Source organism: Macaca fascicularis, chromosome 10, assembly GCF_037993035.2.
Source record: "Macaca fascicularis isolate 582-1 chromosome 10, T2T-MFA8v1.1".
Classification (NCBI taxonomy): Eukaryota; Metazoa; Chordata; class Mammalia; order Primates; family Cercopithecidae; genus Macaca; species Macaca fascicularis.
The window spans coordinates 66,648,269-66,671,621 of NC_088384.1; the positions used below are offsets into that span (position 1 = coordinate 66,648,269).

The following is a 23,353-nucleotide window of genomic DNA, read 5'->3' on the forward strand; positions in this document are numbered from 1 at the left end:
ATAATCACCTTTGACATGCTTTTTACCCTCAACATTAATTCTAAGATTTATCCATGTTTTTAAATTTAGTTCGTTTATTCATTCCCACTGCTGGATTAGGTAAATATATGTGACTTGTTTAATTCCTACGTTTTGCCTACAGATTTTTTGTTTTCTTGGTAGACAGATTGTCTGTGAGTAAGGAATGAACAGACTTGCCAGTTGGTCTGCTTTCCGCCCTGACTCAGCCTTCCAGTACATTGGTAAATGGAAGTGATAAAGCGTCATCTTGTTTTTGATCTAAAGAGAGTTTTGTTAATGTGAAACATTAAGAGTAATATTTTCTGTAACTTTTTGGTAGATTCTCTATCAAATTAAGTAAGTTTGTTTCTATTCCTAGTTTGAGATGTATTTAAAAAATCTTAGATGGGTTTTGAGGTTTTTAAATTTTTTTTCTTGAAAAAACTTGATTGAGATGATGATGATTTTTCTTAAGTATTAATATTGTGAATTATAGTTCTAGATTTTTGGATGGACTAATTACTATTATTATTATTCTTTGAGTCAGGGTATTGCCCAGGCTGGAGTACAGTGGCGTGAACATAGCTTACTGTAGCCTTGACTTCCCAAGCTCAAGTGATCCTCCTGCCTCAGCCTCCCGAGTAGCTGGGACTACATGTGTGCATCACTGTGCCCAGCTAATTTTTTTTCTTATTAATTTGTTGTAGAGATACGGTCTCCCTATGTTGCCCAGGCTGGTCTCAAACTCCTGGGCTCAAGTGATCTTCCTGCCTTGGCCTCCTACAGTTGTGGGATTATAGGCATGAGGCACTGCACCCAGCCTGGACTAATATTTTGTTTGCATTCTTGGATCTATGTTCACAGCTGAGGTTGGCCTCAGTTTTTCTTTCTCATGCTCATATTGTTTTTGACTGGTCCTGTCATAATGGTTATAAAACCTATTGTCAAGCATTTCTTCTTTCTCTGTTGTATAACATAGTTTTATAAGATTGAAATGAGCTGTCATTGAAAGTTTGTTTACCTTTCCTGTATAACCACTTGAAACTGGGGTGCTTTTTTTACTTATGTGAAGATTTTACCAACTTATTCAATTTCTTTAATAGTTTTAGATTTGTTTTAGTATTATTCAGATTTTTCTTTTTTTTTCTCGATTCAGGTTTGGTAAGTTATATATTTTTCTAAGAATTTGGAGAATTCTAAGGATTTGTTCTTATTGCCAATGTTTTAAAATGTATTGGCAAAGAAGCTTCTCTTTGAAAAGTCATAAGCCCTTCAGTTTTATCTCCCTTAGCATGGTCTTTATTGTCTTCAAGAAGTTTTTATATTACATACCATAGTAGTGGTGGTGGTGGTGGTAATTTTTGTCTTCAAGAAGTTTTTATATTACATACCATAGTAGTGGTGGTGGTGGTGGTGGTAGTAGTAGTAGGAGGAGGAGTAGTATTTATGCCACATTTTTACTATCTTCTAGTTGCCATTGTAGCAGCTTTAAACTCTGTTTTTTTGATGTAATTGTTGTTCCTTTAAATGGCTTTTCTTTCTGGCCTCTTTTTTTTTTTTTGAGATGGAATGTCGTTCTGTCCCCCAGGCTGGAGTGCAGTGGTGCGATCTTGGCTCACTGCAAGCTCCACCTCCCGGGTTCACGCCATTCTTCTGCCTCAGCCTCCCGAGTAGCTGGGACTACAGGCACCCGCCACCACGCCTGGCTAATTTTTTTGTGTTTTAGTAGAGACGGGTTTTCACCGTGTTAGCCAGGGTGGTCTCAATCTCCTGACCTCGTGATCTATCCACCTCAGCCTCCCAAAGTGTTGGGATTACAAGGCATGAGCCACTGTGCCCGGCTGCTTCTTTTAAGATCTTTTGTGTCTGTTGTTCTGTAGTTTAATTACAAAATATCTAGTTGAAGATTTCTTATCTTACTTGGTGTATATATATGTTTCTCATGTCTCTGGATTCATGTTTTACAGTTCTCTAACATTCTTAGCTATCGTCTTCTCAAATATTGATATGTTTCTGTTCATTCTGGCCATACTTTCTAGGATTCTTATTTAAACTTGTTGATCTGTCTTCCCTGTCTCTTAAGCTTGCTTTTATTTTCTCCTCCCCCAATCTGTTTGTGTTGCATTCTGGGAAGTCTCTTCAGTTCTTTCTTCCAGTTCACTGACTCTCTTCTTTTGGAACAAATCTGCTACTTTACCAATCTATTGAGCTGTACATTTCAATGATTTTTTTTCATGTTTTAACAGCTTGTTTGGTTTGGCATTCTTACGTGGCTGGTTGCTTTCGATTGTCTCTTGATCGTTGTTCATTTTTAGACATCTTTTGTTTTCTTAAACATTTACTGCATAATATTTCATATTTTGTATGTGATAATCCTAGTAGCTGAAGTGTTTGTCTAATTATGCTTGTTATTTCAGCTGCCTCTCATTCACAGTGGCTTCTTTTTTGCATATTTTGTGATATTTGATTTTGAGAGTGGTACTGAATGACTACAGATTTCATGTTTGTTAATTCTGGTTTCTCCCAGAAGATTTGTCTTTGCTTTTGCCGGGAGTCTGGGAATGCTCTTGATTGAGGGCACTTTAGCTCCATTTGAGGGTTCTGGTTTATGAATGGAAATTCAGGTTGAGTTCCCTAAACTTACCATGGTTGGGGACTGGGTGCTGGAGGGAACAGCCACCTGTAGATCCTGGCGCTAGTGTTGCCATCAGCTCCTTGGCATTCTGCAGTTTTTTCTTTTGCATGTTGCTCACAGATCAGGTTTTGGCTCACTTGTCTTCTGCTTCCTTTCTTCTTCCCTCTTTACTCCTCCTTCTTCCCCTACCATTTTTTAGTCCCTTTTTAGTTTCTCTGTGTTCTTCAAAGCCCAGCAATGTTTTAAGAATTAGATTTGTTGTCGTGGATCTAAGGGCTAGTTGGCTTGCGGCAGGAAAACTCTTCAGAGATTCTAGATCTATCCCTCTCTCAGAAGTTTCAAAACCTTCTCTTCGTGTTCCGAAATTCTAGACTAGGGAGGGTGTTAATACTGATTCATTACCATTTCCAGAGGATTAGTTGCCTATATAATAGAGCAAATATATATTATTCAAGGCTTCATAAAACTTTCATTTTGCATGGTAAATATGAATGAGTAATACACTTGCACTAGTTTTGTTTATGCTTATGTTCCCTCTGTCTCTGGCTTTACAAGGTAGGTTGTAATTTGTATGTTTCATTCTGGGTACTAAGTAATTTCATTGCTGCTTTGTAGGATAGTGCCTTGTAAAGCTTGTAAAGAGATAGTTTATAAGCGTTTGGAAGTGAATACTTATCACTTTGTAAATAATTGGGAAAGGCTGCCTTGAGAAGAGGTGGAGTTAATAAGATGTGTTAAATCACAAAAGCGATACCATGTAGAGATATTCTATAAATAAGAAATGGCTTGGAAGAAAGCATAGAGGTAAGAGATAAGAAGGCATGAAAGAAGAGTATGTAAAGAGAGCTGCTGTCTGCCTTGTAAGTCAGGGATGCCCTGAAAGGGAACCTTGGAAAAGGAAACAGTAGTTTTTAGATGTAGAGTATTGGAGACATTATAGTATTCTGATAAAGTAAGTAATGTGCAGTGAAGGCCACCAGCCTGTCCAGGTCATGGTCTCAGGCAGTGAGCAGACCTTTTTACTTGCCTTCCTCTCTAGTGGGAACACCTGTACCTTTTGGAAGTTGACCTTTCAGCTGCGTTTGCCTGTAGCTTCAGATATGTGCACCACTTAGGAGAGTTTCTGTTGGTTCATGGAGATGTTTGTCTTTTTTTTTTTTTTTTTTTTTGAGATGGAGTCTTGCTCTGTTGCCCAGGCTGGAGTGCAGTGGCTCGATCTTGGCTCACTGCAACCTCTGCCTTCCGGGTTCAAGCCATTCTCCCTGCCTCAGCCTCCCAAGTAGCTGGGACAACAGGCGCCTGCCACCACGCCTGGCTAATTTTTATATTTTTTAGTAGAGGTGGAGTTTCACCATGTTGGCCAGGCTGGTCTTGAACTCCTGACCTCAGGTGATCCACGTGCCTCGGCCTCACAAAGTGCTGGGATTACAGGCATGAGCCACTGTGCCCTGCCTATCATATTTTTTCCCACTATGGTTATGACTCTACTTTTACTGTACTTTAAAAAAACATATTTCATCCATCATTGCTTTTATTTCAAATGGAGATGTGAGGATGATGGTGTGGGACTCCTAAACATGAATTTACATTTACCATCTTGACAGGAATCTACATGTTTTACATGGGCTAGCCTGTTTAATCCTTTTCTTCTGAAGTAGGTTTGGTCTTCCCAGTTTTTATGAATGAAATGTTGGAGGCTTTGTAGAGTTAGGTGACTTGCCCAAGGGTACACACTTAGTAAGTGGGAGAGTGGGGATTTAATCTTTAGTCTAACTCTAGAACCTATTTTCCTAACTTACTAGCATGCTGCCTACCACTTAGGAGTGTTGGTTATTCTGCTTTCTAAGCTGTATTCCATAGGCTGTCTATATCAACATGTACTGTTCTTTACAATTCATTCATTCATAAGACACATTTATTAGGTATGCACCGTGTCAGACACACGTAGGTGCTGGAGATACAACAATGAGCGAGGCAGACAGAGCCTCCCGTCCTCATGGAGCATAAATCAGCATTTCGTGGTGAGCTGAAGAGTCTACTGGTAAGAATGAATTAATGTCAGAACTCTAGTAATGACCTTCTGAGTCACAGAAAATCCTGAATGGTTCTTTTCAGAAGTGATATTTTGGTGATGGCTCTTGAATTAGTTACCTGCATGAGGGAAAGGAGGGTTGGTGTCGAAACACAAGGTACCTGGTGAATGGGCCTCAAGATCAAATAATTCACATGACCTTGAGAACCTTCTGGATTCAAGCTTGAGAGGTTATTTTAATGGTGCCTGGGATTTGTTTTAATCAGGTGTGGTAAGGCACAGAAACGTGGAAATGATTGTTATGAAGGAAGAATTCTTAATTATGCTCACAGTCCTGTAGAAACAGACATGCCACACAGAGCCAAACAGAAAAGCACCAAGGCAGAATCAGTAGGCAAATAGGAAAGAAGGAGAGACAGGCAGAACTGAGGGCAGGAGCTTTTATTGTGGTTTTTGCAGGAAGGAATGGGCAAGGCCAGGTAAGCAAACTACATAGGCTTAGGACTGGATAGTTTGAATAATTTCAGCTGACGGGACTGTAGGGGTGGGTAGCTCCTGGTTGTCCAGTACCTGGCCCCTGGGTGATTAGGGGAGGGGGATAGAGTCCATAAAAGGACGTGGTTGGGGTTATGGATTTGAGATTGGTTGTTTCCATATCAGAAACATGCTCTGAGCCACTATCTTTGGGAATTTGCTAACTCTTGGAAGGGCATCCTTCCTAGGTCATTGAGGCCCTAGATGTCAGCACATCAAGAATACAGAGAATAAGACAATACAGTTAATTCAGAGATACTGTTTCAAGCTTTCTGCCACGTTGTATGCCATCCCCTTTTACTAGAGAAATAGAATAGTTTGGAGTTACACATATATGTTTTAGAAAGTTTATAGAATTTGATATTTCCTTACCCTCCCACACTCCAGTTAAAATACATTGACAGAAGAGGCTTAATTTCAAAACGTAAACGTGTTCTGGCATTGGAGTGCTACTCATTCAGATGTTCTTCAAATATCACAGAATTTGAAATCACAGATAAACAGATTCCTTATTCTAAATTTTATTTAAATTACCCCACTATATTAAACCCTGCTTCTATCTTGTCATTAGCCTTCCTGGAGACCTGAATGGGTTCTTTTTGCTGGAAAGTGTGGCCCAGGCTGGTCTAACACCCACAGTCCTCTCCCTGGCTCTCGGTGTAGCTCTCCTTCGTGTTTTGTGGTTACTCCGTGGAAGTGCTCTGTTGGGTAACACTTTGCCCCTTTACCTCTCTTTGCATAGTTCCACTTCTGCCTCTTCATTTATTCAGTTCTCTTTTCAGGGACTGCCCTTAGCTCTTCTCCCCATCTGGCCCATTCTCTCAGACCCTGTTCAGACCCACCAATTTCTCCTGGCAACTCCTGCTGGAAGTGCTTATTCTTTCCTGGGGACTGATATAATAGCACTACCTTGTGCTATCATTTGACTGTGGCTGGATGTCCATAGTTATCCCTTAATGTGGCTATGCCTTAGCTTCCTAATGAGACTGTAAAAATCCTAACTCCATGTTTTTTGTTTGCAGTTTTATACATGTTTTTGAGTGGAAGAGGGACAAGAACAAATAAAATGAACAAAGAAAAGCAAATTCTTCTAAAGCCAACAACCGTGACTTACAAAACTTTGTGACTTTTTTCTTTCTTTCTTTTTTTGAGACAGAGTCTCGCTCTGTTGCCCAGGCTGGAGTGCAATGGCACTATTTTGGCTCACTGCAACCTCTGCCTGATGGGTTCAAGCAGTTCTCCTGCCTCAGCCTCCCGAGTAGCTGGGACTACAGGCATCCGCAACCATGCCCGGGCTAATTTTTGTATTTTTAGTGGAGACAAGATTTCACCATATTGGTCAGGCTGGTCTCAAACTCCTGGCCTCAGGTGATCCATGTGGCTAGTGGCTACTGTATTGTACAGGGAGGCTCTAGAGTCCTCCAGTAGAGCCTTATATCATCGTTTGAAAGACCACTTTTTGTTGTTAAACACGGTTAAATCCTTAGTATCTTGTACATCTGTATCCTTGTGATGCAGAGGACTTTGACTTAGGTTTAGAATTTTACTGAAATGGTTTCTCTGGGCATCTTCTTATTATCAGAGTGCCCTTGGCTGAGGGGAATGAGCATTTACCTCCACAGGCTGGGGAAGCATGGCTCCAAAGTGACCCTCTGCAAACAGAATTGAAAAGCCATGCACAGTTTCATTCTACTGTTATCATGCATGTTTTAAAATGAAAATTATGTTAAATAAAGGCTAGTCAAATTCCTTAGGACTTCATCTCCCCACCACACCTTCATCCTTTCTCCGTTTCCCCTTTAAGATAAAGAAAACAGTTTCAGTGTACTCCAGGATGATGCACCATCTCTTTTTGTCACCCCTCCTTTGGTAGGAGATTCTTATTTGAGAAGCATTGATGGAAGAGACAAACTGCAGCATGTGAACCACACAGCAAGTGCAGATGACATGTGGGCTTCTTATAGGATACACAGAGAAAGAAAAATAATACTGTGGATGCTGGCTTTTGTTTTTCCTTAGTATTGAAATTTGATTGCTTACGATTTATTACACGCCTATATGTACTGATTCCCTTCCTTCCCTGCAGTGTAGTGTTATGCTGGATTGGACAGCTGGACTCACATGTGCACCGTCTTGCTGGGTGTAGTTATGTTTGGGATTCATAATTTGACCAGTGGTGAATCCAGGGATGTAGTGGAATCTATGTCTTACTTTAATGGAATTCAACACTGGGTCTCTTGTTCTTCATTGCTCCAGGTGAGCTTATATAGATAGTGGATTTAGCCTCTAATTTTTTCCCTTAGAGTAGGGGAAAAGAATTTTTAATGATTTTCCTGATAATGGTAATATAGTGATATCCAGTACAGTGCCATTAAGATGAAACAAATGGCTGATTTTCACTCTCGGTAGCATTGCTTTGTATATGCAATCCAGTAATTTGAATGTTGATTTTATTTCCCATCCAAATGCATTCATCTGTAACTTTTCACATTTAATAGTAACATTTTGCTTTAGATACTAATAGTGAATTGCCTAAAGAAAAACTAGAGTTATGAATATAATAGGATTACAAACAATTCTGAGATTTATTTCCTTTCTTCTTCCTTTCCTTCTCCTTCTCCTCCTCTCTTCCTCCCCCAACCCCTGCCTCCTCTTCTTTTGTGGGAATTGCATATCTTTTATAACTCTTTGAAAATGAAAACAAATTAAAAGCTCCTGTGGAGGTTCAGTGAAAATGTCTGAACTGAATTCTAGGCAAGTCAACACATTCAGGCTAGGTGTCCTACAGGATTAAGTAATGATTCCTTTTCTTTCTTCATACAATGGCTAATGGCTTTTCTTACAAGCGAATAATACATAGCATGGCGGCAGAATCATATTTTTACAATTAACTTGTTGCCACAGTTTCTGCTTTTCTCTGCTTTGTTATTCCTTATTCTGGGCTGTCCAGTGTGCAGCCATCCTTCCGTGCTGCTCCCTCCTCCCGTGCCGAGGTGAAGGACTTCCTCTACAAACCCCTCAGGCTGTTACTGCTTTTTATTTTGTTTCCCGTGAGGACCACTTTATGGTTTTTGAGTGGAAGAGGGACAAGAACAAATAGAATGAACAAGAAAAGCAGATTCTTCTAAAATTCTTGGAATTTAAGTTCTTATTGAGGATTTCAAATATTTAGATGCTTTAGTAGATTTTATTTTCCTTTAAAAGAATGATTCCAATTTTGAATACAGCTCTTTGGTCACTGTCATAATTCTGAGTGACCGATTGCAATTGAGAAAAAGCCACTATCGATTCAAATTTTGTGTAGAGCATTTTTAAAAGAGTTGAGCTGACACAGACTCCCATCTCCCATCCCCAAAGTCTCCCTGAGTTCCAGCTGGCAAAGAGAATGAATGTCTCTAGTTATCATGATGAAGATATTGGGTCACATTTATGACGTAGGGCTGTATTTAAATGATAATAGAGGTGTATGATCATCTGGCCTTCTTTGTAATGCTAGTCGTACTTGTGGCTTTTATTGATGTTGAACCCTTGGTTGGGAACAACTCCAAATGATAGCATTATTGTTATGGCATAGTGTGATCTTGCCTTGAGACTGCTCTGCAGGGATCACAGTAGAGGGCCAGGTGGCCAAGGTACCCTTTTTCATTGGTCTCACATGTTGCCTGTGGTAGTGGATTAGCTCTGTAATTGCTCCTCAGTGCTATCACCTGTACTGGATACTGGAGAAATAATAAAACACACGACTGAGATCCTTTATCTCTATGGCATGTGGTTATTCTGGTGTCTGATTTTGATTGTGAAATATCTATGATCTCTACAAACTGGAAGGTGGGAACAAAATATAAACATGTGATCCATTTTGGAGATTCTTTGCATGCACTGTTCCTGGTTAAAATGTGATTATCCTATTACAGAATGTTAGTAATTTTAATTAGACAAGTTTTTGAGTTGAAAGGAGTCAGTTTCAATGGATAGTTTAATATGCATATTTAGTATTAAAGACCGCAGTGTTCCTTTTGCATCAAGACTTATAGGTGAGAAACTTGGGATTGATCCAACGGGATATACCAAATTACTCAGGTCACCTTGGAGGAAGGGACACTGGAGATAAGATGTTCGTGGAAGTCTGAAATTACATTCTTGTGGTTATCTGTTGCGGTCCAGGTGCCCTGAGCTCCTGGCATCCTGGCCTCTTTCACATAGTGTACCACTTGACGTGTTGGTAACTGACACTCTCAAGAGGAGATCCTGTGGAAGGCAATACTAGCAAAAATGCTTCCAGGAATCTTTTAAGGGCAGATGGTGGAAACTGCATTAGGGCTAAAGATACGAGAAATTCACAGTGAAACTTGAGCATGTGTATTTATTGTTAGGATAGCAGGAGATATGTAGAGAGCTCTTTTCTCTTTAATTAAAATTAATCTGTTAATGCAGTTTGGGTAAGTTGGTTTTTTAAAAATTAATATATACCTTTAGGAGAGAGTTGTACAAAACCTGCTATCATAAATCTATTACTTGTTTTCTGTTTGGATGTGTAGTGTGGTGGCTGTTACAGAGTGACATCTAGTGTTTGATGTGGTTTGTGACACTGTACAAGTTGGAAGGGTCTGGCTTGAAGCCTTTGTGCACGGCTTGGCCTGCAGGCCTTGGGCACTTGCTGAATGAATTTGACAGGTTGGCCAGTCCCAAGCCAACCTGCAGGTGTACGATGCCTTCTAATTGTGCTGAGGCAGGAGTTTAAATCCTCTAAATTTATGGGGTGGTGGGAACCAAGTAGTGGCATCTCACTGGGGTTTTGTTACTCTGTACTCATCAAATATGTAGAAACTGTCTGGGAGTGATTTTTTCCCCTAAAAAATGGTATAAAACAGATGGCCAACTAATGCTAGTACCAAAACTGAAGAGATCGGAAAAATGCAGTAGTTTTCAGGCAGAAAAGGGAAACTTGCATGAAACGAAGAATAGCATGGCAGATTTGGTTGTGACTGAGATCTCCTGTGTAAGATACTTTTGTGAAAAGAAGACTCCTGGCCGGGCGCGGTGGCTCAAACCTGTAATCCCAGCACTTTGGGAGGCCGAGACAGGCGGATCACGAGGTCAGGAGATCGAGACCATCCTGGCTAACACGGTGAAACCCCGTCTCTACTAAAAAATACAAATAACTAGCCGGGCAAGGTGGCGGGCGCCTGTAGTCCCAGCTACTCAGGAGGCTGAGCCAGGAGAATGGCGTGAACCCGGGGGTGGAGCTTGCAGTGAGCTGAGATCTGGCCACTGCACTCCAGCCTGGGCAACAGAGTGAGACTCCGTCTCAAAAAAAAAAAATTAAAAAAAAAAAAAAAAAGAAAAAGAAAAGAAGACTCCTTTTGAATCTGTTTTAGTGAATGCTTTATTTGAGGCAAACCCCACATACTATGAGTAGAATTATATGCTACTAATTTGTGGATTTGTAAAGGTCACTGAATGTTCGTTCTGTGAAAAAATAACCTTGAAATCTATTAAGTGCCCGCCTTTGCAGTTTTTGAAGGTTGCATTTTTTGTACCTAGTAAAAACATCTTGCATATCACATTTTAGTACTTCATATGGTAGTCCCCCTTATCTGCAGTGTCACCTTCTGAGGTTCTGGTTACTTGTGGTCGATCAGGGTCCAGAAACTTTAAATGGAAAATTAAAGAAATAAACCATTCATAAGTTTTAAATTGCATGCCATTCTGAGTTGTGTGGTGAAATCTCTCACCGTCCTGCTCCATTCGGCCTGGGATATGAATCATTCTTTTGTCCAGTGGATCCATGCTGTAGAGGCTAGCTCTCCGTCAGTCACTTAGTAGTGGTCCTGGTTATCAGATAAGCTGTTGTGGTATCACAGTGCTTGTGTTCAAGTAACTCTTATTTTACTCAATAATGGCTCCAGGCCGGGCGTGGTGGTTCATGCCTGTAATCCCAGCACTGTGGGAGGCTGAGGCAGGTGGATTGCTTGAGGCCAGGAGTTTGAGGACAGCCTGGCCAACGTGGTGAAACCTCGTTTGTACTAAAAATACAAAAATTATCTTGGTGTTGTGGTGCGCTCCTGTAATCCCAGCTACTCAGGAGGCTGAGGCTTGAGAATCACTTGAACTCGGGAGGCAGAGATGGCAGTGAGCTGAGATCGCGCTACTGTGCTCCAGCCTGGGTGACTGAGTGAGACTCTGTCTCAAAATAATAATAATAATAATAATGGCTCCAAAACACAAGAGTAGTGATGCTGGCAATCAGATATGCCAAGGAGAAGCTGTACAGTGCTTCCATTAAGTGAAAAGGTGAAAGTTCTTGAATTAATAAGAAAGAAAAAAACTATATGCTGAGGTTGCTAAGATATCTACAGTGAGAATGAATCTTCTATGAAATTGTGAAGAAGGAAAAAGAAATTTATGCATAGTGTATATAGAGTTTGGTACTATCTGTGGTTTCAGGCATCCCTTGGGAGTCTTGAAACATATCCCCCTAGGATAAGGGAGGACTACTGCAAAAAACATCAGTCCGTCTGTTTATTTTGTTCAGTACTGATAGTATATTTCTTCACTCTGTGGCTCTGTATATTTTGTGCTGGTGCTCTTTGATACTATCTTCTGCCTACTACCTAAGACTTTGTTCAGAGCCTCAGTTTCCCCACCATTGGAATATCCTGCTAAGTAGTCTTTTGATCTGTGATCTTCTACCCCTTCTCTCTCCCTCATTCACCTCAGATGCTGTCTGTGTGATGTAATTTCGATTCTCATTGCCTTTAGGACAAAAGTCACACTCTCCAGTACAGCCTTCAGAACGTTCTTCATCTGGCCTGTGCCTCCTTCTCTATCACCTGTCTTGTGCCCTCACTGGCAACCTCTTACAGGTCCCCAAACAAGCAGGAAGGATTTTTATTTTTTGCTGCTGTTTGGTCTGCCTGGAATGCTCTTCTTTGCCTGACTCACCTCTGTTGTCCTTCAAGATTCAGTTCAAGGGTATTCTCCCTTTGGAAGTGCACCTTGTCTGTCTTCATTTCCTTGTGCATGTACTCACATCCCTGATTTTCTCACCTTTTCCCTCTTAGAGCTCTAGATTTTAGAGCAGGAATGGTGTCTTTTATGTATCTCTGATCCCTCACATGGTACCTGGCACAGAATGGGCACTTAATAGGAATATTTTTTAATGAATTAAATAAATGTTTGATTAAGAGGATATTTAATTACCTGCAGTACTACCAGTTCAGCTGTCTGTATCTTAGTGATTAACAATACTTGGTGATACTTTCATTATATAAGTCATTTTTGCTTTTATTTTTATTGATTTCTTCCTTAACAAAACTTTTTTTTTCAATTTTTTGAGTTTAAAACTTGGTTCTTGTATTACAGGAAATTCAGGTCTATGGATTTGTCTCTTATTTCAGCTTTGACCAATTTTTGTTGTATGTGAATCACAATGTTGATTATTTTTCGTTTATAATCAGTTTTTTTAACTTGAGTGTTAAAATTCACAAATAATTGAGAATTACTTTTTTTTTTTAACTTGAGTGTTTAAAATCTACAAGTAATTGAGAATTTTTTAGCTTAAACTGTTGATGGTGGACTTCCAGTGTATTGAGTTTGCTTGTGACCTATGTAAAACTTACTTTGAGGGATTTCTTTACATGGCTTAGAAAAATAACTTCGTAAATGTTTCATAAATGTTGGATTCTGTGAAGTTCAGTATTTGATATATAGCTGTTAAACCAGTCTTGCTATAACTATATTCAAGTCTTCTGTATTATACTGTATTGCCTATAGTGTGTGTTAATATCTCCCATTTAAAAAGTGTTTTTCCCCTTTAGTTTCTGAAAGTTGTTTTAATGGAGTATGCCTCCATTGTTTTATTTCCATGCTATGTTATTTGTTGCATAAAGATTCATAAGAATTATAGGTATATTATAAATTACATATTTAACCTATTTGAAATAATTCCCTTTGTCCTGTTAATACTTTTTCACTTGATACTAATATTGCTTTGTGTGTGTGTGTGTGTGTGTGTGTGTGTGTGTACGTGAGCCTCTTTTTCTGTATTTTATTGTCAGTCTTTCTGTGTTTGAAAGCTGGGTCTGATGGACTTGGTCTTTGATAAGGGAATTTAACCTGCTTATACTAACTACTTTTTTGTGTGTGATAACCAGTACACATCTGTGTTTTCTGATGCCCATTGTACTTGGTTTTAGCTTTTCTTCTAACTTTGTTTTTGGGGGAGAGGTCACTGATTTTGGCTTTATGCAATATGCTTTGTAATTTGGAAGGTACACTTTCTGTTTTCATTCCAATAACTATCTTTAACAATAACGTTTGCATTGTTTTTCTTCTAATATCAAGAATAAAGCAGACCGGGCACGGTGGCTCACTCCTGTAATCCCAGCACTTTGGGAGGCTGAGGCGGGCGGATCATGAGGTCAGGAGATCGAGAGCATCCTGGCTAACATGGTGAAACCCCTTCTCTACCAAAAATACAAAAAATTAGCCAGGTGTGGTGGCGGGTGCCTGTAGTCCCAGCTACTCAGGAGGCTGAGGCAGGAGAATGGCATGAACCTGGGAGGCAGAGTTTACAGTGAGCCGACACTCCAGCCTGGGCGATAGAGTGAGACTGCATCTCAAAAAAAAAGAATAAAGCAGTATTTCTCCCAGGCACAGTGGTTCACACCTATAACCCCAGCACTTTGGGAGGCCAAGGTGGGCAGATTACTTCAGGCCAAGAGTTCAAGACCAGCCTAACGAACATGGAGAAATCCCGTCTCTACTAAAAAATATAAAAATTAGCCGGGTGTGGTGGCACACACCTGTAATCCCAGCTACTCGGGAGGCTGAGACACAAGAATCGCTTGAGCCTGGGTGGTGGAGGTTGCAGTGAGCTGAGATTGCGCCCTTGCTCTCCAGCCTGGGTGACAGCGAGGCTCTGTCTCAAAAAAATAAATAAATAAAGCAAGATTCGATGATAGCCCCATAATTTTACTTTAATTCCGTATGTCTTTTGTACTTCTTCTCAACTATTTTAAGCAGTTTGTACCCAGATTATTATTAATTTTATATTATTTTTCCCTCTTTAGTAGTTTATTGTAATGTTACCTATTAGAGTATTCTTTTCTTTTTTACATGTTTAAACAGGGCTAATACCTCAATAATTTCAAGAAAATGACAAACCCTGCGTTTGATTCTGCCTAGAGATCAACTGTACTTAGGAGGTACATAATAACCTTTGTTCAGCAAGAGTGGTGTTAGTTGTAGACAGATTCTTGGGGTACACAAACCAAGTCACCTGGGAGGGAGATGATACATAGTCTAGGCTCTCTGTACTGTCAGTACCCACAAAAGCAGTTAATAGAGATTTCATTTTCCTTCAGAACACAGGAAAAAAATATTTTATGCATGATCAGGAGCACAGCCAAAACCCTAGTGGGAGGTTCTTAAATACAAACTTTCAAACTTTACTTTTCACTTTACTGTCAAACTTCATGAGGATAGACGCCATGTACTATAAGCTTTTGTATTCTCCATGACACTTTGAACTTAATAAGGACTGCATAAATTATCTACTTAAATTAAAAAAAAAAAAGTCCTGTACTTTTATATTATGCTTTTCCGATCAACTCTGCAATTCTCATATTTGTTGATACCTACACGTTAACTAGGGATGTCTAGGTAGAAACCTAAGAATGAACAAATCTGATCTCTGAGACTCAGGTCAGTCAACTAAGGAAACTAGAATTTTAAATAGGTTACCAGGAAAGTAAATAAACATCATGATATAAATACAGGCATGAATGAACTATCAGGGCTCCATTAAATCACTAAGAACTCACAGAGGCAAAGCTTTCAATCTGTTTGATAGTCTTTTTTTTTTTTTCAAGACAGAGTCTCGCTCTGTTGCCCATGCTGGAGTGTGGTAGCACAATATCGGCTTACTGCAGCCTCCACCTCCCAGGCTCAAGTTAGAGTAGCTGGAATTACACATGTGCGCCACCACCGTCCCTGGGTAATTTTTGTAGTTTTAATAGAGACTGGGTTTCACCATATTGGCCAGGCTAGTCTCAAACTCCTGGCCTCAAAGTGATCTGCCCACCTCAGCCTCCCAAAGTGCTGGGATTACAGACATGAGCCACCACACGCAGCCCATTTGTTTGATATTCTGTTTGTAGCTCTGTGCGCTGGTGGGATGGCTAGGGGTTCTCCTGAAATACCAGAAAGTGTAGTTGTACTGTAGGGGATACTCTGCTGGTCCAGGAACAACAGCTTTCCTCTTGCTGCTGCTCTGATTCTTGTCTTGTTCTGTTTTTTCCTTCTCTCCAACTTTCTGTGTGCTGTTTTCTTCATTCTGAGCATGGTCCCCAGTGTCATCATCTTTCAAGGTATAGAACTTGTTCATCCTCTTGCTGCTGCTGTTGCCATTCAAATTATTTTATTATTTTTTAGGATGTTGTCTTATGTTAGTTGTTTTAGGAATATACTTTTTTATAGTCATATTAACTCCAATTATGTAAATATAGCTCACTGTCACAGTGTTTATAACCCCACGCCCTTGTTTTTGGATTATTTTGATTAATCTGTATATTATCTGGAATATGAATTGTGTAGGATATATTGAAGAAGGGAGGTATGTGGCTGATAGACTTTCAGTTCTAGAATAACTTTCTTTTAACTTTAAACATATAGCAGGTCCTTAAATAACATTTTGTTATAATGTTAATGAGAAAGTGTTCAAGGCAAATATTCTGTCTTCATGAAAGAGTTGAACATTGTGGTAAGAGACAAGTGGCCAGGCCTAAGACGGCAAATGATCAAGTTCCCCTCTCTATAGGTCTCCCTGGAAGCATCTATGCAGCTGGGTCCTTCTGAAATCAGACTATACTTGTAACACAGGCATTCACAGAATGTTTTCTTTAAACTGAACTGTCCAGTTCTCATCGTAAGTTTTCTGCATATTATTCAAAATATCAAGTAACTAAGACCTCTTTTCTTTTAAACCAAATCTTTTGTTTTCTCCTTGGTCAGCATTTTCTTTACCCAGAGCTCTTCTGTCCTGTAGCTAGTTTGGAGAAGGGTTGCTCCCCACACTGTGCTTTCAGATGTAACATGTGAGTTGGTCATTGTTGTAGTTGATTACCTTCGCATGAGTTAGTGTGTAGTATTTTCTTCATTCTTCACTGTCCTAGCTTTCTACGTGGAATTGAAATCAAGTGTGAATCCACTGGGGCATATTGCAGTCATCTGATAATAATTAAAAAATATTTCCCACACAAATCAAAAGAAAACCAGCAGTTATAAAGCAGACTATAGCATCTTATGTAGACTCCAACTTACATTTCACATTATTCCTGGTCATGCAGTAGGTTCTGAAGAAAAAAGAACTATGGATAATCAGTTAAAAGAATGACAGATTCCCTGATGTGTTGATCAGTAGTAATACCTAATTTCGATTTCGAGTGTACTATAATGGATTACCATATAGATGCAGCTGAGCACTGAGCATTAAATAGAGCCATGTGTTTTTCAGAAAAGTAATATTTATTCACACTGTGTGGCTTTCTTGATTTTTTTTTTTTTTTTTTTTTACTCTCCAGTGAAACTACAAACAAGATGTCAATAGCTTATGTGGCATTCACAGCAGTATAGCTTAGAATATTGGCTGCAGTAGAAGAAATGCCAGATTGTATTTGCCCCAGTAAAGGTAGGCTTCATCTAGGGCTTTCTGAGGGACAGGCTTAGCATTTGGACATAGATAGTTGTGCTGGGTTTTATTTTTATTGACCTCATAGACTTTAAACAATGGCTCTTGCAATATTTGGGTACAAGAAGAAGCATCAGTGTGCGTAATGTTTCAGCCTTTGAAGTGTTGTATAAGATTTTATCCATTTGGGAATATTCTTAGTAACTCAGATATTGGGCATGCATTTCATATCCAAACCTTTTTGAGTGTTTTTAAAGTCCATCCATTTTGTGAATCTGAAAACTTACCCCGAAGTGGTGATAATGAAAGGCCAGACCTCAGAATAAGTTGGAAATTACTTTTGTGGCAGACTGACAGTATCCAAGCATGTAGATACACATCGTCTTGCTGCATTCTGTGTTTTTCTTTGTTGTGTACTAACAAAAGAAAACGAAATCAAGAAGACCAATATGTATTTTGGAAAACTAAAAAGCATGATTTTCACTGCCAAATTAGCTTCCTGACTAAATTAAAGATCTGAAGAACAGTGGGTATGTCAAACATTCATCTAATCTAAGATCTATTCTGAATCTTTACTTTTCTCAGCATTTCCTATATGAAATGTTTAAATTAAGTGGCAAGATGGGATCAGAATATGATCCTGGGATGTAGCTGGGCTGCCAGGTCCCTTAAAGGAGAATGCGTGAGATAATAGGACACCAAGTCACTGCTGTGCCATTTGCCCAGGCAGAGTGAATGCATGGAAGGAAGCACAGAAGGGATGTGGAGAGCTCAGTGGGACCAGGCTTCCATCAACATGAGGTAGGAGCCAGCTGTTGAGAAACTGCCAGTAGAGAGGCCATGTCTCTCAAGTAGGGGGCCCATCTCTTAGAACTTCAGCTTTCTAATGAGATGAGAATATTCTAAATAATTTGAAGATTATTGTGGCACACATAGAGATGGGCTGTACACATTCCCTTTCAAGAAAGAATGTGCTGCCCAGCTACAGGGGTGGCGTTAGCTGATGGCTTCCAGCTCTTCACACCTTCAACTTTCCATTCTTGGTCATACTCTTTGCATCATGGCCCCAGGCCAGTAACTGCCAGAGGCAGTAGTACAAGGGCCTTGCCATTTCTGGTCACACTGGGCTCCTCTCATCTTTGCTCTAGAGCTTCCACTAGGTTGGCAGAGATTTGTCAGCTCTGCCTCATGGTCTGAGGCTCCCCTGTCCAATCTTGCTGCCATCTTTTCTCTTTCACAGATGTTAGTCCTCAGTAGACCATTTGTACTCCTAACTCCTCCATTGCAGCATGTTTTCCGGAAAACTCACCTTGCCATTATCATTAATTTTTTTTTTTTATCAAAGATACCAAATTGGGGTCTATAGTAAATTTTTCTTTTAAGAGAAAGTTTGAGTTAAAGAACCAGAGGATCTAACTTAGATGCAGGTGCAGGCTTGTCTTCATCTCTTGCGTCTGGTGATCCCCAGGCCATCTCCAGATTATGTCTATTTGTGGCCCTAGAGTTGCTCATTTGGCCTGGCAGCCTAACTCCTGGGACCCTCGTTCTTATTCTCAGTTCCAGAGTCTTTGCATTTCTTGTTCTAACCTCTTTGCTTGTGATTTTTTCCTGTAGGTTGTAACCCAGTTCTGTGGGTTCTTGATCCTATGTGCTCATGGGGATATTTGAGTTTAGGTTCTGTTGGTAAGACAGTGCTCATGTGGGTTCTTATTAAGATATTCTGTAGAGAGCTGTTTTACTTATTCTGATTCCCTTTTAATATCATGTAACTTGACATAACAACCCAGTTTTTATATTTAGCTACTTTTTTGTGTTATTCATCTAAAATTAATGTTAGAGCATATTGCAAGGGGAAGACTTATTTTGATTTTTTCCCCCTGAAACAGCCAGTTTACTTCTGTACAATTTATAAATGGATCTGTTATGCCTGGCATTTGGTGTCTGGCTTACAAAGGTTGTATGTTCTCAAGGCAAGAGATTAACACTGAGCTCACTTGATTTAATATTGAAATCATTTTGTTATGTGACATTAATTTTCCCACATTTTCTAATATGTTTAACTTTTTAGAACTAGTTGTGCATATAAATACTCTTAAATATTTCTAATCTTTATAATAAATAAGCATACAAATAGCTGGCATATCAAAGATTTCTCCTTGGATTCGAGCACATTAGCCTCTGGCTTCTGCTTTACCTTCATTTTACCTTCTTAGCAGAGCTCCCTCAGCTCACGGATACCTCCAGAGCTTCATCGTGTCTTATTTTAAACTCTCTCAAAAGAGAGCTGTCATATGCACACAGCTTCAGCCGCTGCTCGTATCTGTTACCATCCAAATCCTGCCTCTGTACTCCAGACCCATTTACACATTTGCCTAGAAGAACATCTCCAGTAAGGTCATCCATTGACACCTCAAAATGGCAGGATGTCCAGAATCAAACTTGACAGCTTATTTGCCTCGGGTCTAAGATTGGATCTGGATTTGATCTCTTGGATAAAAGTGTTGCCATCTACTAAGCCACTGGGAGCCATGGAGACCTCCATTTACTACAGCCCCTCTACCCACTTATCCTGACAATTTTGTCTCCTGCATATCAGTATTATATGTTCTCTTTACCTGGTCGACCTTGGTCCAGGCTTTCTTATTTCTCCTCTGAAATGCTACCATTGCCTCTCTTCAGTGATTGTGTCTGCCTCCCCTCTCAGCTGCCTCCAGTTCGCCTCCAGCTGGAACCCATTTAGGGACCACACTGCTCCCATGAGGACATTAAGCCCCCAGGCTTGCCTGCCTCTCCAGGCCCATCTCCTCCCCTTCTCCCTGCCTACCAGCCAAACTGACCCTCCTGCTGCTGTGGTTCCTGTAAGGCACCAACCTGTCTTTGCCTTCTAGCATTCTCCCATGGTCTTTCTTCTGTCCCTATCCACTAGGCTAATTTAATTCATCTTCTAAGTCTCAGCTCAAGTGTCCTCATTTCCAGGAAGCATTCCATGAAGCCCCTGCTGAGGTGAAGCTCTTTCCCCCTTACTTCTGTAATGTTTCCTGCAAACGTCTGTCAGGGTTTTTTTTTTTTTTTTTTTTTGCTAAATGATACTCTTTTCTTTATCATCTCTCTTGCCCACTATTCATGAAATCTTGGAAGGATTACATATTTTATTTATATTTATTTTATTTTTCAAGAATGAAGTCTTGTCTGGTGTGTAGGGATTTTTCACTCAGTGGGATTTGGAATGTGTGTGGGTGTGTTTGAGTGTTTGTCAGAATTATCATGTAGTAACATTAGATATGAGATACCTTTCAGAATTATGGGCTTGAAAGATAAGGTGACTTGAATAGACTTTCTCAAAAGAATACGTACATATATTTGGCCAACAAGTTTATGAAAAAATGTTTGACATCACTAATCATCAGGAAAATGCAAATTAAGATCACAGTGATATATCGTCTCACACCTGTTAGAATTACTGTTATCAAAAAGATGACGGGTAACAAGTGTTGGCGAGGATGTAGAGACAAGAAAACGCTGGTATACTGTTGGTGGGAGTGTAAATTAGTGCGGCCATTGTGGAGAATAGTATGGAAGTTCCTCAAAAAAACTAGAAATAAAATTGCCATATGCCCCAGCAATCCCATTTCTGGCTTTATGTCCCAAGGAATTGAAATCAGTATGCAGAAGAGATATCTGCACTTCCATGTTTATTGCAGCATTATTCACAGTAGTTGAGATATGGAAACAACCTAAGTGTCCATCAGTGAATGAATGGATATAGAAAATGTGGTATGAATACACAGTGAAATACTATTCAGCCTTATAAAAGGAAATGCTGTGATTTGTGACAACATGGTTGAACCTGGAGGACATTGTTGCCAAGTCAAATAAGCCAGGCACAGAAAGATACTGCATAGGGCTGGGCATGGTGGCTCATGCCTGTAATCCAAGCACTTTGGGAGGCTGAGGTGGGTGAATCACCCGAGGTCAGGAGTTTGAGACCAGCCTGGCCAACATGGTGAAACACCTGTCTCTACTAAAAATGCAAACATTAGCTGGGCGTAGTGGCAGGCACCTGTAATCCCAGCTACTTTGGAGACTCAGGCAGGAGAATCACTTGAACCATGGAGACGGAGGTTGCAGTGAGCTGAAATCACACCAGTGTGCTCCAGCCTGGGCGACAGAGTGAGACTTTGTTTCAAAGGAAAAAAAGAGAGTGCGTGATCTCATGTATATGGAATCTACAAAAGTCAAATTTGTAAAAGTTTGGGGATATTCTTAACTGTAATTCTAAAACTTATTAGTTTTTTTGGCCATTAATTTCATGAAATTCTTGCCACTGATTTCATTTTCTTGTCTCACTGAGTTGTTTACAGTCTCATTCTCTTTGTTTTCACTTTTCTTCCCAATCCTGTTCTTTGTCCAGAGACTAATAGTGATTATAATGAAAATGGGAAGGCGATGGTGAAAAAGAAGAAACCTGGGGAATCTGTCATTTGGGAAATTATTATTTTAATATTTAAGAAATAGTTATTTAATTAAGATAAAAATAGCATTTTAGGTTTTTTTCTTGTTTTCTTTTGGAGGGAATTAAACTTGGGACAGTAATCTCTTTAAAACATTCAGGTAAGCAAGCTTGCCTGGGGCAAGTGAAAGAAACGATCCCATAGGAATACAGCATAAAGTGCAGTATGTATGTTATTATAAATAGTTTCCTTTTCCTCTTCTAGAACTTATCTATAGTGAGTAATATGGGCCTGTCATGAAAATGTGTAATTTCATTTGTTGTTTATTTTCTTTATATCTTTTTTTAATAGAAAATACTGCAGTTTCTACCTGAACGAATTTTCTTTCGATGGCATTACCAGAGTATAGGTAAGAACAATTAAAAATTTTTTAGTAATATGAATTTCTTCCAGTTGAATTTTCAGTAATTTTTATATAATTGTTATCATCAAGGTAGCTTATAGAAAGGAATATTAATAAGGGCATGGTATTATGGTAATGAAAACCAAGACAAGTTCAACCCTGACTCTGGAGATAAATATGTCTATCTCTTCCTCTGTGTGCTCCTTAAGAGTGTAGTTCATAGGCCAGCAGCATAAGCCTCGCCCAGAAGCTTGTTAGAGATGCAGAATCTCAGGCCCCAGCCAGACCTCCTGAATCACGGTAGTGTGTATTTCTTTTTTTTTTTTTTCTTTTTTTTTTTTTTTTTGAGATGGAGTCTTGTTCTGTTGCCCGGGCTGGAGTGCAGTGGCGCGATCTCAGCTTATGGCAACCTCTGCCACCTGGGTTCAAGTGATTCTCCTGCCTCAGCCTCCCAAGTAGCTGGGATTACAGGCATGCGCCACCATGTCTGGCTTTTTTTTTTTTTTTTTTTGATTTTTAGTAGAGATGGGTTTCACCATGTTGGCCAGGCTGGTCTTGAACTCCTGGCCTTAAGCGATCCACCCGCCTCCGCTTCCCAGAGTGCTGGGATTACAGGTGTAAGCCACCATGCCCAGCCAAGAGAATTCTTGTTCTTTAAGCCTGTATCATTGACTGAAAATTATTCTCTTTGAATGCTTTACGATGTGGCATTGAGAGGAAACTTGAAATAAAGCAAGTTACTACAGCTGCCTTTTCTGTCCAGTTTTTAACATCTAACGTCTCATCTCACTTGAATATACACAGCACAGCTGGAGGAATTCTGTGAAATCAATTGTGAATTCTGCCTTCTGTTTTAAGCAGTGTCTCCTTCAATCTCCTGCCATACAAGAGTCTAGCATTTCCTACAAGTTTTCTTACTTACCAGATGTTTGTATTTGTGGAGAGTGTGACCTTATGATGGAATCTAACTCTGTTTGATCATTCATTCATTCAAATATTTATTGAGGGAGAGACATTTGTGTGCAAAGTTCTGGAACAGAAACTAAGAATATATCACCATTCTTGTATTGTATAGGCCTTTTGCCCAGTCAGGGAATATATGAGAAAAAATAATTACAGCAAAATTGCCTCTATGAAAGAAGTATGATGATAGCAAAAAAAGAAAAGTTGAATAATTCTGTTCAGAGGAATTGAGGAAGGCTTCAAGCGAGGTAACTTTGATCTGAGCCTTGAAAGATGAACAGGTGCAGCGTGGAAAGGGTTTTCTGAGTGGGAGATCAATATGTACAAAGTTGTGGAACCTGAAAGAATGCAGCATGGCTAGTGCATATTCCAAAATTCCGAATCCTAAATTTCATTTAGGATTATTTATGTGAAAATGGAATTGACTCTTATAGAAACTAAATTATTTGAAGTTATATGTTCTTAATTTAAATAAAGTATATATGTCAATTGAACCAAATGTATAAATCATTAAGATAGTGCCTTTATCTTTAACTATTTCAAATACACAAATAAAGTTTTCCTTTAGATTTTAGAGAGTTGGCCATCGCATTTCTGCTTAATTGAGACTTTCAGCTTGTGTTTTTAAATTAAAGTGAAAATA

The 23,353-nt window shown here is 39.5% G+C and overlaps 1 protein-coding gene across 19 annotated transcripts in view; it reads left to right on the forward strand.

Moving 5' to 3' along the window:
• Positions 1–23,353, forward strand: part of RALGAPA2 (Ral GTPase activating protein catalytic subunit alpha 2) — a 322,322-nt gene that overhangs the window by 38,027 nt on the left and 260,942 nt on the right. For 17 of the 19 annotated variants that reach the window (XR_012419093.1, XR_012419094.1, XR_012419095.1 and 14 more), the window contains one exon: positions 21,696–21,753. The exons of the other annotated variants lie outside the window; for them this stretch is intronic. Coding sequence is in view for 8 of the 17 variants with exons in the window: in XM_005568218.5 (XP_005568275.3) it covers positions 21,696–21,753 (58 nt within the window). In the remaining 9 variants the exon portion in view is untranslated. The remainder of the gene's footprint in view (positions 1–21,695; positions 21,754–23,353) is intronic. 19 annotated transcript variants of the gene reach the window in all.